A 17,826-nucleotide genomic window follows, 5' to 3' on the forward strand; every position below is an offset into this window, starting at 1 on the left:
CTCTCCGCTGCGCTGCCTCCGGTCCCGACTCACCGCATCCTCCTGTCTGTCTGACCGACCTGTCTGTCTGTCTGTCTGTCCGACCTGTCTGTCTGTCGGACTCCTGCTGTCTGTCTGTCTGTCGGACTCCTCCTGTCTGTCTGTCTGTCGGACTCCTCCTGTCTGTCTGTCGGACTCCTCCTGTCTGTCTGTCGGACTCCTCCTGTCTGTCTGTCGGACTCCTGCAGTCTGTCTGTCTTTCGGACTCCTGCTGTCTGTCTGTCGGACTCCTCCTGTCTGTCTGTCGGATTCCTGCTGTCTGTCTGTCGGACTCTGCAGCAGCACAACGCAGAGGACGCGTCTCCCCAGAGGTTCCTTTGTCATCAGTCAGAAGATGCTGAGAGTGTGTGTGTGTGTGTGTGTGTGTGTGTGTGTGTGTGGTTACTGCGCATGCTCATTATCAGCCCCGCCCTGCTGTCACACACACACACGGACGCACACACGCACACGCACACACAGATTCTACCAATAAATTGAGCAATCGTTTCTCTCTCTCTCCCTCTCTGTCTCTCTCTCTTGCTCCCTCACACTCTCTCTCTGTCTCTCTACCTGTCTGCCTCTCTCACCTGTCTCTCTCTCTCCACCTGTCTGCCTCTCTCTCTCTCTCCCTCTCTCGCTCCCTCACACTCTCTCTCCCTCTCTGTCTCTCTACCTGTCTGCCTCACACTCCCTCACACACTCTCTCTCTCTCTCCCTCTCTCTCTCTCCACCTGTCTGCCTCTCTCTCTCTCTCTCTGCTTGGAGTGAGTGTGGTGAGTGCTTTAGAGAACGTGTCCTTTTCTTTGCTCTTCCTTCTTTGCTTACAGTAGAGGTGTGTGTCTGTGTAAGTGGTATAGTGTGTAGCAGCAGTTTAGCTGTTTGTTGCTGGTGTGTTTGTGATGGCTGCTGCAGGTGAAGCTGAGGCTCTGTCAGGGCAGGCTGTAGGTGAAGTTGTTGGATATGATAGCGTGAAGTCGGCTTCAGAATCAGAATCAGTATTCTTTTATTGGCCAAGTATATTTTCACATACAGGAAATTGACTTGGTGTGGTTGGTGCATAGGACATAAAACAACAATATATCTAGGTATAAACAAAGCATTAACTGCACATTTGCAAAAGAGCAATTATTAACAAAGAGCGAAAAATAAAAATAAGAGATCAATAAAATAGAAAAATAAATTATTTGAGCACTTGCGGTACTAAGGTGCAGTGATCTGGAATTCCAAATTCCAGACTGAACAGCGCTGCGGTGATTTTTCTGGACAGCACATACAAAGCAAACCAGTTATTGGAGAGAGGAGTCGTGATTCAGGGCTCTTTCACACCTGAAACCCTGACCCCTGACCCCTAACCCATTTAGAGAAAGAGCTGGCAAGACACAGTCAGTTAAAGTCTCAGATAAAGATGATCCCATCAGCTGTAAATCTCCAAGCAATTGAATTTGGTTTACAGGGTTTAAAATTCAAGAATGTTATTACACTGTGCATATAACGTCAGAAACAATGAAATGGTTTGGCTGTGGAGATGAGGGACATTTGATTTGCTCGTGCCCGGGCAGACCTGGTGGGAGCCTGTCAGGTGCTTCTTGGTGCTCTGCTGCCTCCACAGTGGACCCACTGCCTCCGTATCGAGGGCGAACAATGTTCACAAGAGGAAAACAGTTAGGATAACTATCAGGAGGACGAGGTCTGAGATCATTCAATGATTCAAACACAAATGATATTCGAGAAAAAGTCGGTTGCACAGCCACTAGAGTGATAATGCTCACTGATGAAGAAGAGTTTATGATTGATGAGTAAGTTTCCAAACTGTCAACCAAAATAAAAAACCCAGAAAACAAATCAAACAGTGAACAAGCAAACAAAGTGTCAGATATAAACCCACCGTGTTCTTCCTCTCAGTCAGAGGACAGTTTGATGAACACACAGGAGAACCTGCAGGTGGATGAAGAGTCTTTACTCCTTCACCAGAACCCGGACCTTTCTACACGACACTAAGGGCACAAGACTGGTTCGAGTAGAGGACTTCTTTCCCGAGCTTAAACTGTTCATCAACTCAGTGAGAGTTTTCATGAGGAACACAGAAGGTACCGACAAACCCACCTTCACTGATCAGGAAGTTTTCCGCCTCAGGAAACTAATGTCCAAAGTCCGAGAACCAAATGGCCCCTTGGTGGTTAAACCCTGTCTGTTCTCCTCTGTCTGTGAGATCCTCTACGTTTGGTTTAACCTCTCTCTCATCCTCAACATGTGTGACATAAAGCTGGGATCTTTAAATATAAATGGTGCCAGAGGAGATGTGAAGAGAGCTGCCCTGTTCAGCCTGTGTAGGATCAGGAAGTTAAATGTTGTCTTTCTCCAGGAAACACACAGCACAGCTGAGAGTGAAGCTGCGTGGAGGAAGGAGTGGGATGGGCAGGTGTTCTTCAGCCATAAGAGCAGCAACAGTGCTGGAGTGGCCATTTTATTTTCCAGAGACTTTCTTCCTGTTTCCTCTATTACAGAGGAAGTTGTAGAGGGTCGCATGTTAAAAATACAAGCTGTGTTTGAAAATGTAAAAATAACCTTCATTAATGTTGATGCTCCGACTGTAGGCACAGAAAGAGTAACTCTGCTAAACACTCTAAACTCTGTGGTTAACTCGTGTAGTGGTGAAGGGCACATGTTCCTGGGTGGTGACTTTAACTGCACAGCTGATGCAGCTCTGGACAGAAACCATGCAGAACCTCATGGAGCCTCCAGGAGGTGTCTTGTCAAACTGATTGAACAAAATGATCTGTGTGACACCTGGAGGTTTCTTCATCACACTCAGCATCAGTACACTTGGGTTCATACTAGAGACAACACTCTATTTTTAGGCTCGGCTGGACAGATTCTATTGTTTGAAACATCAGGCCAATGCTCTTCAGAGCTGCTCCATACACCCAGTTGGCATTTCAGACCATTCACTGGTTCAGGTTTCAGTTTCTATTAAAAATATAAAATGCTGGTCCTCAGAGACAGATTCAACAAAGGACAGCTACCTTTGAGCTGCAGGAGAGCAGTCCTCACCCTTCTCCCCAAAAAAGGAAATCTTCAGGAGATACAGAACTGGCGACCCATGGCTCTGTTCTGCACTGATTATAAACTTTTGTCCAAAGTGTTGGCCACATATCATGGTCCTTGTTAACAAACAAGATGACATCGATATACTAGTTGGAAAAAGTGAAGCTTTAGAAGTGAGAACTTGTGTTACCGGGGGGGTTGACCTGGAGGTAAGATATTTTGAGAAGATGTGGTGCCGCAAACAAGTGTGATGTTCTGTGTGGAAAGATCAGCTGGTTTTGATCATATGTTGAGCAGGGTTAGGGTTTTTTTTAAAAAGAAATTAGATTTTTGGCTGCTTTGTATTATTTGTATCTCTGTTTATCTCTCTCTCTCTCTCCATATGTCTGTCTCTCAATGAGTCACATTGTTTTTGGATAAAAATGTTACAAAATGGAGAACCTGACTTTAACTTAACAAACTTTATAACAGATGATATGGACAGTATGAATAAAGTTTCCTGATTAAAACAGATCTGTTCAAAATACATAAACTAAACAAACATTTAAATACAAACGGAATAAAAATAGACATTGAGTAGATAATGCAGAAACATATAGTTTCTATTGACTTTTTTATTTGTTCGGTGGATATTTTTTCTTTTTTACTTTCGTTTATATGATGTTTAATGGTGATGATATTTATATTAATTTCTGATGATATTGTGAAGTATAACTTCAGGAGCTCAGAAGATCATATGAGGATTCACATCAGTTCTGTAATGTGTCAGAAAAATAAAACTTATATATAGAAATGTATGTATAAAACTTCTGCAGTGTTGGTTCTAAACCTGCTTGCAGCTAACGCAGAAGTGATGGATACATATTTGATGAAACATGAGATGAAGAGAAGAAAAGAAAATATGTAAAACTTTATAAATTTAATTTATGTATATTTAGCACTTTGTTTCATATATATTTAATCTATAAATAAAATATCATGAGACAGTAACAATATGAAGGAAATATAGTTCAAATAAGGGCTGTGATATTTATATTAAATAATTACTTCAGTGAGAATAGAAAAACAAAATAGTATCATTTCAAATGATATTTGACCTTTTGAGTTTCCTGTAGGAAACACTCAGCGGTCCAATCACCAAACAGCAGGTTGTCTGACTGGTAAAGGTCAGAGGTCATTAATCAGCTGAATATTAATATTAATGAGGTGATGTTTGATTTGAATGATAATAAAATGTGGTCAGACGTTTGCCTCTGATCAATAATTGATAAATGTCAGCGATTATTGGTCTCCGGAGCTTCAGACTCTGCAGGAAACAGACTTCATTAAAAACTCAAGAATCCTTTACGTTCCTGAGGTTATTGAATATTTGATCTATCATGATATCAGGGTAAACTCTAACACTGTGCTTTATTGGGACATATTTATCAACTATGAATAAAAAAAATGGCAACATGACTGAGGATCAGACCTTTGATTTCATTGATGAGACAAGAGACGACAGCAACGTGGTTCTGAATGATAATAATTAAATGACGTAGATAAACAATAAAACTTCCTGTTACTAAAAGCACCTCCATCATTAAAACAGTCATCACTTCATCTGTCAGACTTTTTCTTTTTAAGGTAAACTCTGTCTTTCCTCATCCTAAATCCTGATATTTCATTGATTCTGTTACTCGTGAGTCTGTCCTTCCTGGAGATGGATCCTCTGTGGTTTCTACTTTTTCCTGTTAAAGTTGGTTTGGAAGTTTTAATCTTGTTGAAAGTTGAGATCCGACGATGTTACATCTTTATCAAATTTGATTGATTGAACTCCCAATATCCATTTCACTGTGACCCCGGATGAAAGTCTTTAAATTCAGGGTCGATGATGGAAAAGCTTGAATACAAACATGGTGGACGCTGACAAGTTGCCTCCACCGTCACTAACATGAGACAGTTTACTGGGACAAGTCACATGATGTTGCCACTCTGAATTCAGATACTATATCATAACTAATGTTATACTGCTTCTAAATGGTCGGATAGTTAAATATCTTATCTGGATCATTTCTAGTCTTAAAGACTTAAACATTCAATATTCACTCAGAGAATCTATGTGCACAACTTGCTCGGTCACTCACTATCCCACCAAAAGTCACATTGGGGGTAAGGTAGGAAAACGGGGATCAAACTGCAGAACGTCGCGTTCGTGGTAAACTCGTCAGACCTCCTGAGCCTTTGGCCTCTTCTTGGGTTTTCCTTCAGAGGCTCCGCCCTCCTCACTGAGGAGTTGGCCTCACCTGCTGGGGGTCAGAAGTCAGTTTCAAGATGGCCCTCTCTCCTGATTGGTTTGTGGTTTGCTTGTGTTTAGTTTAGTTTTGGTTAAGGGGAGTTTATGTCAACAAAAAAATAAAAATAAAAAACTAGTAGCACTTTGTAGTTTGTCTTTCTTGAAGAAAATTGTACTTTCTTGATTCTTGTGGTTCTGGTCTGTTCATTAATGGTTGTAACTCACAGCTGCAGTTACACAACACCCACAACTCACTACTGATTACTGACCAAACCTGCTATGCTTTGCTTGAGTTTGATATGATTTTAGTGAATCATTGTTTATTTAAACGGCTGCTGTGTGGACCTCGGTTCTTTGTTGAGCTCTCAAACGAGCGGCATAGCACTAGTTATCAAAACCAATTAGTGAAGTGTCGTCTGATAAACTTAATTTAAATAATATTTTTGACACGTCTGTAAAAAATGAAACTTTATTAAAACTTGAAACCGAAACGTCACGTGTTTGTTTACATGCGACACGTGTCGTGAAACGCCTCCAAGGTCCGAAAGTCCCGCCACGTGGGAGGAAGTCCGTCCTGCAGGAAACGACCACAACGCTGACACGGCGACTGGAAGAGCTTGATGTAGCTCCGCAACCAGGTCTGAGGGTGAGACAGACAGGTCAGAGAGACAGACATGTCAAAGAGGGAGAGACAAAGAGACAAATTGGGGAGAGAGCAACATTCAGAGAGTCAGACAGGTGAGAGACAGACATGTCACAGAAAAGTAGAAGTTATGGGGGTTTAAGTTTCTCACCATGAAGGAACGCACCACGACATCAGGCATCTGGGGCAACTGGTAATGCAGCAGGGCGGTCGTGGCGTGGTCAGTTACCTTCTGGAACACTTGGTACTGAGACTTGGTCCAGATGTCCAGCTGCAGAGGGAAAACAGACACATTGCTATGGAGACAGCCAGACAGACGGGTTACCATGGAGACAGACAGGTATCAAGTGTTCCCTGTCCAGTGACCTCTCACCTTTCCATCCTCGTTGTAAACGTTCTCATTGAATCCTCGAACGACCGTTCTGTCAATGAACAGTGAACGCATCACAACAATCGCTTTTAACACCTTCCCCAGGGTCACCTGAGAGATAGACAGGTGAGGTTAGACAGGTCAGGAAGGTGAGGCCGGTGAGGAAGGTGAGACAGGTGAGTACCAGTAGAACAGCTGATGTCCCGTTAGGTCTGAACAACTCGATGGTCAAATCAGGAAACATCCTGCCGATCCGAGAGATGACATCATCCACGTACCTGTACACAGTATAACGCAGTATTACACAATACTACACAGTACGTATATAGAATAAACTAGGGTTGGCCAATCCGGAATCATGATCTGACATCATCCATTAATAAATAAATAAATGTGATCTTCAGTTTGTGTGAAGAGTGACAGGAACACACACACAAAGAGCTATACATAATAAATAATATATACATATAGAAGTTTGTATCTTCACTAGCCTCATGTTTTTTGCTTTAAAACATGTTATAGACCAGGGGTATTCAACTAAAATTCAAAGAGGTCCAGTTTGAGAATTTCTTGAAGCAAAGGTCCAGAAGATCATAATTTCTAACTATTGAGTGTGAAATATATATTTAAGTAGCTTAGTAGTTGTATCAGCAACTGCATGTACTCAATACCTGACAGTCAAATTAAATGAATTCAGTACGATTCAAAAACCTTTGGACAATATTTATTGTCATGTAACATAGAACTGAAAATATATGTATGATTGCAGATATGTATAATGTTCTCTCATTAACTAAATAAAAGTAGGACTGCATTTCAAAATAAGAAAAAATGAATAAAATGTGCAAATAAAGTGCATCATTTCAGAAAAATAAAATGAAGGAAGCAAAAGCTTGAATTATGTTTTTTCTGTTTCACAACTTGCCTTAACAGTCTTAATCAGTTTCACAGATAATAACAATTGAACTGTTTTAGAATGACTTTCTTCCCTTCTTATATCCCACTCCCCCACTTTTTGCTCAGTGAGAGAATTGAGCTCTAGCTTGTCCGGCCAGGATTTTAAATCTGGGCCGGAATGGAGTCAGGGCCTTTCTCATACACATGTGGAGGTGCTCATTAGTGAGCCTTGAAGGATATTTAGTTTTGATAATGTTCATTGTGGAGAAAGCTGCCTCGCAGTTGTATGTTGAGCCAAACATGGTCAAGATGTGCAGGGCTACTCTCCTCAGACCTGAGAAAACTGTCTCAGAAAGTGGAAGGCTCAGTTCTTGCAAACTGCTCTTTCAGGGCCACATCTGCTTGGAGATCAACCAGTTGCATCTGGAGAGGCCCAGCGTTTACCCATTTAAAGAGCTGTGTGACTTCCTTTGAGAACCCAAATGGGTTCTGAATGAACATGGTGAGAGGCTGTGCAAAGCTGAAGCTGTCAAAACGGTTTCTGAAGTTTACAACCAGCTTGTCAATAAAGTCAACATAATTTTAGTGCTCCCAGTGGGAAGTATGAACAGTAATAAGTTTGTCTATTCCGGATTAAATGCTCTATTTTCGCTGTCCACTTTTCTTTTTTTGAAGAGCGCCATGTGTTCCTTACGTTTCTCTCCTTTTCTCCATCTCACTCCTCTGTTTCTCTACCTGTATCGCTGTATCTGTCTGCACTGTAGAGTCGCAATGTTTACCGCCTGGAATGCACAGAGTTGATTGGCTGAGTAGTCACGTGGGATGCCTTAACTCGCATGCAATTGGTCAATGCGTTTCCTCATCCGCTAAACCACCGGTTAAAAACAGAAGCGCCCTGTCAGGTTTTAATTCATAACCTTCTGTTTTGGCTGTAGGTCCGGGTCCGTATGGGACTGCTTCTGGGTCCGAACCGGACTGGGTCCCCCTGTTAGTGACCCCTGTTACAGACCCCTGTTACAGACTGTTAATGTTATAACAAGTGTGCTGTAATTTACAAAATAAGGTTTTCAAATCAAAAATCAGGCCCCAGCAGTCAGTGTATGACAGAGGTCACTGATCTCATTCAGATACACAAACTGATGGATTTACTTATTAAACGTTGGTGTCGGATCATGAATTCGGATCCTTCTGGTCACTTTAATCCTGATGTCCTGGATGTGCACAGCATGTATTGTGTAGCAGATAAACTACGTACACACATTGTGCACGTGTCTCATAAACTCTGGATTTAATTAACAAACACAAAGTAAAGCTCAGTTCTGGTCAGGTCATTATAACTTGTGTTTATTGTTAAAGTGTAAAGTGAGGGAGGACACTCTGAGACCCTGACACGGTAAAAGACGACTGGACCTTTAATGTGCGTCTGTCCTGATCCTGAAGCAGTGCTTGTTATAATTAAGCAGAGTCGTCCATCTATGCAACACAATGAATCAAAAACAGTTTCATTTCCCCACCACTTAAATATACACATTTATAAAGTAAAGCAAAGATCAGCCACCTCCTCTCCATGGAGGACATCAAGTTGTATGCTAAGAGTGAGCGAGACACAGTCCAGGACAGTGTCAGGGATTCAGATTCAGGATGGGAAAGCGTTCACTGAGAGGAAGAATCGAGCGGCTGGGACAGTGTACAGGAACAACTGTGGATTAGAGGAACCCTAACCCTAACCCGTGGGACTTCAGGTTCCAAACAAATAGCTGCTAACCAATGGGACACACTGGTGGTGGACAAAGAACAGAAGATGGGAGCAGTGACAGATTTGGAAATTCGGGCAGAGAGTAGGGCTGCTCGATTATGGAAAAAATCATAATCACGATTATTTTGGACAATATCAAAATCACGATTATTCAAACAATTATTATGTGCCCTTATTCTGAAGTCAATTTTATTCTTGAAATGACTATAACCAGAAGTACCAGTCACTTCCGGTTCCGGTAATCGCCGATGACGGCTGCGTGTCTTATTCCTCAGTGAAACCAGGATATCGGTGCCCGGTTATTCAAACCCTTAATGATGGCAACCCCAAGACTCTCCAAAAAACACTTTGTAACTGAAAACTTTGAAATGTCCTCATTATTAAATGTCCCCATCTGCCCCCCCCCCCCCCCCCACTACAAGCACATAAGCAGACAGACAGAGAGAGAAAAAGAGGGGTGGGCTATGAGGACCATCATCATTTACCCCCGAACCCCGACATTGAACGGGTTCCATACAACAACAAGCGGAAAATCACGGGCTGATGGGCGCAGGGAAATGCGGGTCCGGAGTGAACAGCGCGGCCGCTGCACTGTGTGCTGCTGCTGCTGCTGCTGCTGCTCGTCAGATTCGAAGAGTCGCGCTGTTTTTGAAACACCGCCACTCTTCGACCACACACAACTCGCCTCCTTCACTTCGCAGCTGCTGGAGAGTGAGTGCCAGACGCAGATAGTCAGCGGCGCCGCGCTGAATGCTTTGGGGGAGGGACTGAATTGCGCATGCGCGTCTCTTTCGAAAAAAAAAGTCAAATAATCGTTTTATCTGGGTTATAGTAGTTTGGAGATCGTTTGACCCCATAATCGTAATCCCGATTATATTTCGATTAATTGAGCAGCCCTAGCAGACAGTAACATGAACAAGATCGAGAGGTACCAAGAACTGAAAGTACACAACAGACGTGGAAAGTGAAACACAATGCGATCCCTGTGGTAGAGCATTAGAGACCGTGACCCTCAAACTGATGTCCAACATCTGGAGAACATCTGTCCAGAAGAGCTTAGTCCTAGAAACACATACTGAACCCTCAAACTCCCAGAACTCAGGTAGAGAGGAGAGGACATACCACCCCATGTGGTGGAAGGGACATTATTACACAATACACACACACAGATATATATTTATATAAATACTATTAAATGAAGAGACTCACTGAGGAGGAAGTACCAGAGTACTGGGTTGGACTTTGGGTCGCCTCTTGGCTGAAGCTCCCATTTGATTTGCCGATCGTTTGAGTGACTGTTGGTTCAACAAACTGGAAGCCAGACCAGCATGGTACTGCAACTACAACAGATACACAACAGACACACACACAAACACAAACATACACAGAGTCAAGACTCATCTTCTGCAGATCCGCTGTGTGAGCGTGAAGTGGTCCTGAGATTGGTTGCCATGGTAACAATAAGTCTTAATAATAAGACACAATTTAAAGTAATAAATTCAGGTCAGTTGATTAATCCACTGAAATTATTTAACTTGTTTTTAGATTTATTTTATTATCATTATTCATTTCATTATTCATTTCAAATATCCAGATAGTGAGGGATGTTTTTTACTTAGAGTTGCAGGAAATGTTTTGGATGGAAATTATGCAATATTTCCCAGTGTCTGAATACTCACAGTAACTAACCCCAACCAGAAAGACTTTCACACCGTTTACTTAAGTATGCGTTTATCTATTGTAATTCATTTAGTCATCGCAAGATTCAACAATGTAATTACATATTACGTTTTCCTGATATAGTGCAGCCCGAATCAAGATGGATGCCTTGTTGGACCGCTTGTTAGCTGTTAGCATGGATACCCTGTTGGACCACTTGTTAGCAGTTAGCATGGATACCTTGTTGGACCACTTGTTAGCTGTTAGCATGGATACCCTGTTGGACCACTTGTTAGCTGTTAGCATGGATACTGTTGGACCACTTGTTAGCTGTTAGCATGGATGCCTTGTTGGACCACTTGTTAGCTGTTAGCATGGATACCCTGTTGGACCACTTGTTAGCTGTTAGCTGTTAGCACGGATGCCTTGTTGGACCACTTGTTAGCTGTTAGCATGGATACTGTTGGACCACTTGTTAGCCGTTAGCATGGATGCCTTGTTGGACCACTTGTTAGCTGTTAGCATGGATACCCTGTTGGACCACTTGTTAGCTGTTAGCATGGATACTGTTGGACCACTTGTTAGCCGTTAGCATGGATGCCTTGTTGGACCACTTGTTAGCTGTTAGCATGGATACCCTGTTGGACCACTTGTTAGCAGTTAGCATGGATACTGTTGGACCACTTGTTAGCTGTTAGCATGGATGCCTTGTTGGACCACTTGTTAGCTGTTAGCTGTTAGCATGGATGCCTTGTTGGACCACTTGTTAGCAGTTAGCATGGATACCTTGTTGGACCACTTGTTAGCTGTTAGCAGTTATCATGGATACATTTTTGGACCACTTGTTAGCATGGATACCTTGTTGGACCGCTTGTTAGCAATTAGCATGGATACCTTGTTGGACCACTTGTTAGCAGTTTGCAGTTAGCATGGATACCTTGTTGGACCACTTGTTAGCAGTTAGCAGTTAGCATGGATACCTTGTTGGACCACTTGTTAGCAGTTAGCAGTTAGCATGGATACCTTGTTGGACCACTTGTTAGCAGTTAGCAGTTAGCATGGATACCTTGTTGGACCACTTGTAGGCCTGAAGCAGTTGTGAGTATAAAGGAGTTTTGTCCTGAACTGGATCCAGACTGAGGAGACCACTGTTATGAAGAGGATGAGACTCTGATGGACGACCCACGAGACCACTGAGACGCTCCAGCTCACTGAGGGACAGAGGTGGGAGACAGGCAGGTCAGAAAGACGGAGGTGAGAGACAGAGGTGGGAGACAGGCAGGTCAGAGAGACAGAGGTGGGAGACAGGCAGGTCAGAGAGACGGAGGTGGGAGACAGAGGTGGGAGACAGAGGTGGGAGACAGATGTGGGAGACAGGCAGGTCAGAGAGACGGAGGTGGGAGACAGGCAGGTCAGAGAGACGGAGGTGGGAGACAGAGGTGGGAGAGAGGCTGGTCAGAGAGACAGAGGTGGGAGAATATCAGAGAGACGGAGGTGGGAGACAGGCAGGTCAGAGAGACGGAGGTGGGAGACAGGCAGGTCAGAGAGACGGAGGTGGGAGACAGGCAGGTCAGAGAGACGGAGGTGGGAGACAGGCAGGTCAGAGAGACGGAGGTGGGAGACAGAGGTGGGAGAGAGGCTGGTCAGAGAGACGGAGGTGGGAGAATATCAGAGAGACGGAGGTGGGAGACAGGCAGGTCAGAGAGACAGAGGTGGGAGACAGAGGTGGGAGACAGGTAAGAGAGACGGAGGTGGGGGACAGAGGTGGGAGACAGGTCAGAGAGACAGAGGTGGGGGACAGGTCAGAGAGACAGAGGTGGGAGACAGAGGTGGGAGACAGGTCAGAGAGACGGAGGTGGGGGACAGAGGTTGGAGACAGGTCAGAGAGACAGAGGTGGGAGACAGAGGTGGGAGACAGGTCAGAGAGACGTGGGGACAGGTCAGAGAGACAGAGGTGGGAGACAGAGGTGGGAGACAGGTCAGAGAGACAGAGGTGGGAGACAGAGGTGGGAGACAGAGGTGGGAGACAGGTCAGAGAGACGGAGGTGGGAGACAGGTCAGAGAGACAGAGGTGGGAGACAGAGGTGGGAGACAGGTCAGAGAGACGGAGGTGGGAGACAGAGGTGGGAGACAGGTCAGAGAGACAGAGGTGGGGGACAGGTCAGAGAGACAGAGGTGGGAGACAGGTCAGAGAGACAGAGGTGGGAGACAGGTCAGAGAGACAGAGGTGGGAGACAGGTCAGAGAGACGGAGGTGGGATACAGGTCAGAGAGACGGAGGTGGGGGACAGGTCAGAGAGACGGAGGTGGGATACAGGTCAGAGAGACGGAGGTGGGGGACAGGTCAGAGAGACAGAGGTGGGGGACAGAGGTGGGAGACAGGTCAGAGAGACGGAGGTGGGGGACAGGTCAGAGAGACAGAGGTGGGCGACAGGTCAGAGAGACGGAGGTGGGGGACAGGTCAGAGAGACAGAGGTGGGGGACAGGTCAGAGAGACAGAGGTGGGGGACAGGTCAGAGAGACAGAGGTGGGAGACAGGTCAGAGAGACGGAGGTGGGATACAGGTCAGAGAGACGGAGGTGGGATACAGGTCAGAGAGACGGAGGTGGGATACAGGTCAGAGAGACGGAGGTGGGATACAGGTCAGAGAGACAGAGGTGGGAGACAGGTCAGAGAGACGGAGGTGGGAGACAGGTCAGAGAGACGGAGGTGGGGGACAGGTCAGAGAGACAGAGGTGGGAGACAGAGGTGGGAGACAGGTCAGAGAGACGGAGGTGGGGGACAGGTCAGAGAGACAGAGGTGGGGGACAGGTCAGAGAGACGGAGGTGGGGGACAGGTCAGAGAGACAGAGGTGGGGGACAGGTCAGAGAGACAGAGGTGGGGGACAGGTCAGAGAGACGGAGGTGGGGGACAGGTCAGAGAGACAGAGGTGGGGGACAGGTCAGAGAGACGGAGGTGGGGGACAGGTCAGAGAGACAGAGGTGGGGGACAGGTCAGAGAGACAGAGGTGGGAGACAGGTCAGAGAGACGGAGGTGGGATACAGGTCAGAGAGACGGAGGTGGGATACAGGTCAGAGAGACGGAGGTGGGAGACAGGTCAGAGAGACGGAGGTGGGAGACAGGTCAGAGAGACAGAGGTGGGGGACAGGTCAGAGAGACAGGAGGTGGGAGACAGGTCAGAGAGACGGAGGTGGGAGACAGGTCAGAGAGACAGAGGTGGGAGACAGGTCAGAGAGACGGAGGTGGGGGACAGGTCAGAGAGACAGAGGTGGGAGACAGGTCAGAGAGACGGAGGTGGGGGACAGGTCAGAGAGACGGAGGTGGGGGACAGGTCAGAGAGACAGAGGTGGGGGACAGGTCAGAGAGACAGAGGTGGGGGACAGGTCAGAGAGACAGAGGTGGGGGACAGGTCAGAGAGACAGAGGTGGGGGACAGAGGTGGGAGACAGGTCAGAGAGACGGAGGTGGGGGACAGGTCAGAGAGACAGAGGTGGAGGACAGGTCAGAGAGACAGAGGTGGGGGACAGAGGTGGGAGACAGGTCAGAGAGACGGAGGTGGGAGACAGGTCAGAGAGACAGAGGTGGGGGACAGGTCAGAGAGACAGAGGTGGGGGACAGAGGTGGGAGACAGGTCAGAGAGACGGAGGTGGGGGACAGGTCAGAGAGACAGAGGTGGGGGACAGGTCAGAGAGACAGAGGTGGGGGACAGAGGTGGGAGACAGGTCAGAGAGACGGAGGTGGGGGACAGGTCAGAGAGACAGACAGTAAACTGCTCTGATCAACACAGATTTTCAGTAAAGATTGTGTTTACATCTAAACTAAACACACTAAATTAAACTTAACTAAACCAATTTCAGCTGAAATTTAGTGAGACACAAGCAGGTTAAAATATGATTGGATTATTTAAGTTATGATATGTAATTTTTAATTAAAAATATTACATTTTTATTATAATAGTATTATATCAAGTTATGATGTTAAATGTATGAGATTTCCACAGTACAGTGTTTCCTAATAATATATAAATCTGCATCTGCCAACCAGCCGCCACTCAACAACATCACAACTGTTTGCTGTCCTGTCCCCAGGGACATCAGGACAGAAAGTCCACACGTCTTCCTCTAAAGACTAAAGACACATCTCTCCAGACTAAAGCTTGGATAACAAATAGAAGAACACTATATTTTAGTTGCACATGTCACCTACATGTTGCACTTCTGAATTCATATTTATGTTCCTGGATAAACAGGAAGACGCTTCTTCTGCATCGAAGAAGTTAAAGTCTCTGTCTCTGTGTGTGTGTGTCTGTCTGTGTGTGTGTGTGTGTGTGTGTGTGTCTGATTTAAACTGTAAATGTTTTCATACATAATGATATATTGCTGATGTATTGATGATATATTGCTGATACATTAATGTTATATTGCTGATACACTGATGATGTATTGCTGATACATTGCTGATACATTGCTGATACATTAATGATATATTGCTGATACATTAATGATATATTGCTGATATATTGCTGATATATTGCTGATATATTGCTGATACATTAATGTTATATTGCTGATATACTGCTGATACACTGATGATGTATTGCTGATATATTGCTGATACATTAATGATATATTGCTGATGTATTGCTGATGTATTGCTGATACATTAATGTTATATTGCTGATGTATTGCTGCTGTATTGCTGATACATTAATGTTATATTGCTGCTGTATTGCTGCTGTATTGCTGATACATTAATGTTATATTGCTGATACATTGATGATATATTGCTGATATACTGCTGATACACTGATGATGTATTGCTGATATATTGCTGATACATTAATGTTATATTGCTGATACATTGATGTTATATTGCTGATATACTGCTGATACACTGATGATGTATTGCTGATATATTGCTGATACATTAATGTTATATTGCTGATGTATTGCTGATGTATTGCTGCTGTATAGCTGATACATTAATGATATATTGATGATACATTGCTGATATATTGCTGATGTATTGCTGCTGTATTGCTGATACATTAATGTTATATTGCTGCTGTATTGCTGCTGTATTACTGATACATTAATGTTATATTGCTGATATACTGCTGATACACTGATGATGTATTGCTGATACACTGATGATGTATTGCTGATGTATTGCTGATACACTGATGATGTATTGCTGTTATATTGCTGATACATTAATGTTATATTGCTGATGTATTGCTGATGTATTGCTGCTGACGGACCGGGACTCACTTCAGGTCTCTGTTGACCGCCTGCAGATTGTCCTGGAACTCGGATATAAACTGCTTCTCTCGCCCCTCCAGCGTCTCCCGGTTCTTCATCCCGTCCTTCAGGGACTCGAACACCCGGCTCACACTGGAGCGAAGGGCCTGGATTCCATTGATAGCGTGAGAAAAAGCGTCAAGATTCACCCCGACGTTCACCACGTCCGCCATCTTGTCTGTCTGCTCCTGGCGCTCAGAGATGACGTCAAAGAGCGAGTAGCAACCTATATATACAGTCTATGGTAGCAACGTCCTTTTGTACAATAATTTGATCAAAAGTTTTTATTTTAAAGATAAAATAAGTATTTAAAACAGTTAAAGATGAATCACAAGTCAAATAATATAGAATAAATAAAAATGTTTAATGTGTTTATTTAACTTTAATTGTTGTTTACTCATCACCCAAATCTGGGGCGTAACCTGGGGTTACCGTGTTCTCATTGGCTCACTGTTGTTTCTCTATAATGTTAACGTCTCGACCTTAATATGCAAAGAGCCTTGAGATAATGTATATTATGATTTGGTTCTTTTAAATAACCAAAAAGATAAAATTACCCTCAGGAAATAAATCTATGTCACTGTGACATACACTGAAGGGAGAGAGAGAGGGAGAGAGAGAGAGAGAGAGAGAGAGAGAGAGAGAGAGAGAGAGAGAGAGAGAGAGAGAGAGGTGGAGTTGAGACTGGGGGGAGAGTCAGTTAAGAGTAAGTCCACAAACCAATCAGTTTATCTACAGGAGAGGGAAAGACAGAGACAGAGAGAGGGGGAGGAGGAGGAGAAGAAGACAGTAAAAGAAAAGATAGACAAGAAAAATAGATGAGATGAAAAAAGAAGAAAAAGAGACGAAGACAAAAAATAGATTGTGAAAAGGAGGAGGAAGAACGACTTGACGTCTGTTTAATCAGCTTAAGAAAGAGAGAGAGACAGGTGAGTAACTCAAAGAGAGAGAGAGAGAGAGAGAGAGAGAGAGAGAGAGAGAGAGAGAGAGAGAGTTGTATAACAACCATCAGTGACTGTATATAAAGAAGATCAGTGACTGTATATAAAGAAGATCAGTGACTGTATATAAAGATGATCAGTGACTGTATATAAAGACGATCAGTGACTGTATATAAAGAAGATCAGTGACTGTATATAAAGATAATCAGTGACTGTATATAAAGATGATCAGTGACTGTATATAAAGAAGATCAGTGACTGTATATAAAGAGAATTAGTGACTGTATATAAAGAAGATCAGTGACTGTATATAAAGATGATCAGTGACTGTATATAAAGATGATCAGTGACTGTATATGAAGATGATCAGTGACTGGATATAAAGATGATCAGTGACTGTATATAAAGAAGATCAGTGACTGTATATAAAGATGATAAGTGACTGTATATAAAGATGATAGGTGACTGTATATAAAGATGATCAGTGACTGTATATAAAGATGATCAGTGACTGTATATAAAGATGATAAGTGACTGTATATAAAGATGATCAGTGACTGTATATAAAGATGATCAGTGACTGTATATAAAGATGATCAGTGACTGTATATAAAGATGATCAGTGACTGTATATAAAGACCAGTGACTGTATATAAAGAGGTTCAGTGACTGTATATAAAGATGATCAGTGACTGTATATAAAGATGATCAGTGACTGTATATAAAGATGATCAGTGACTGTATTCATTGTGGTTTTGTTTCAGGGGGCGGGGCCGAAGGACCCTCAGTTGGTGTTGACCAACAAATGGATGGTTCAGCTGTAGCCATGACAACCACCTGTTTATGTTGGACGAACCTGTGGAAATGTGACTTCCTGTCTAACGTCCTGTTGATTCTCCTGTCTGTGTGACCGTCAGTTCAGC

At 43.9% G+C, this 17,826-nt stretch overlaps 1 protein-coding gene across 1 annotated transcript; it reads right to left on the reverse strand.

Annotated features, from left to right (window-relative positions):
* Positions 1 to 5,793: 5,793 nt before the first annotated feature.
* On the reverse strand, positions 5,794 to 16,147 carry med27 (mediator complex subunit 27). Its single transcript, XM_061071451.1, has 7 exons — positions 15,933 to 16,147; positions 11,730 to 11,874; positions 10,214 to 10,344; positions 6,536 to 6,629; positions 6,355 to 6,462; positions 6,133 to 6,252; positions 5,794 to 5,978 (listed from the first exon to the last, which is right to left on the reverse strand). The coding sequence occupies exons 1-7, from the start codon at positions 16,133 to 16,135 to the stop codon at positions 5,844 to 5,846; spliced, it is 936 nt and encodes a 311-aa protein (XP_060927434.1). The 5' UTR covers positions 16,136 to 16,147; the 3' UTR covers positions 5,794 to 5,843.
* Positions 16,148 to 17,826: the final 1,679 nt, after the last annotated feature.

Source organism: Limanda limanda, chromosome 5 (genome assembly GCF_963576545.1).
Source record: "Limanda limanda chromosome 5, fLimLim1.1, whole genome shotgun sequence".
Taxonomy (NCBI): domain Eukaryota; kingdom Metazoa; phylum Chordata; class Actinopteri; order Pleuronectiformes; family Pleuronectidae; genus Limanda; species Limanda limanda.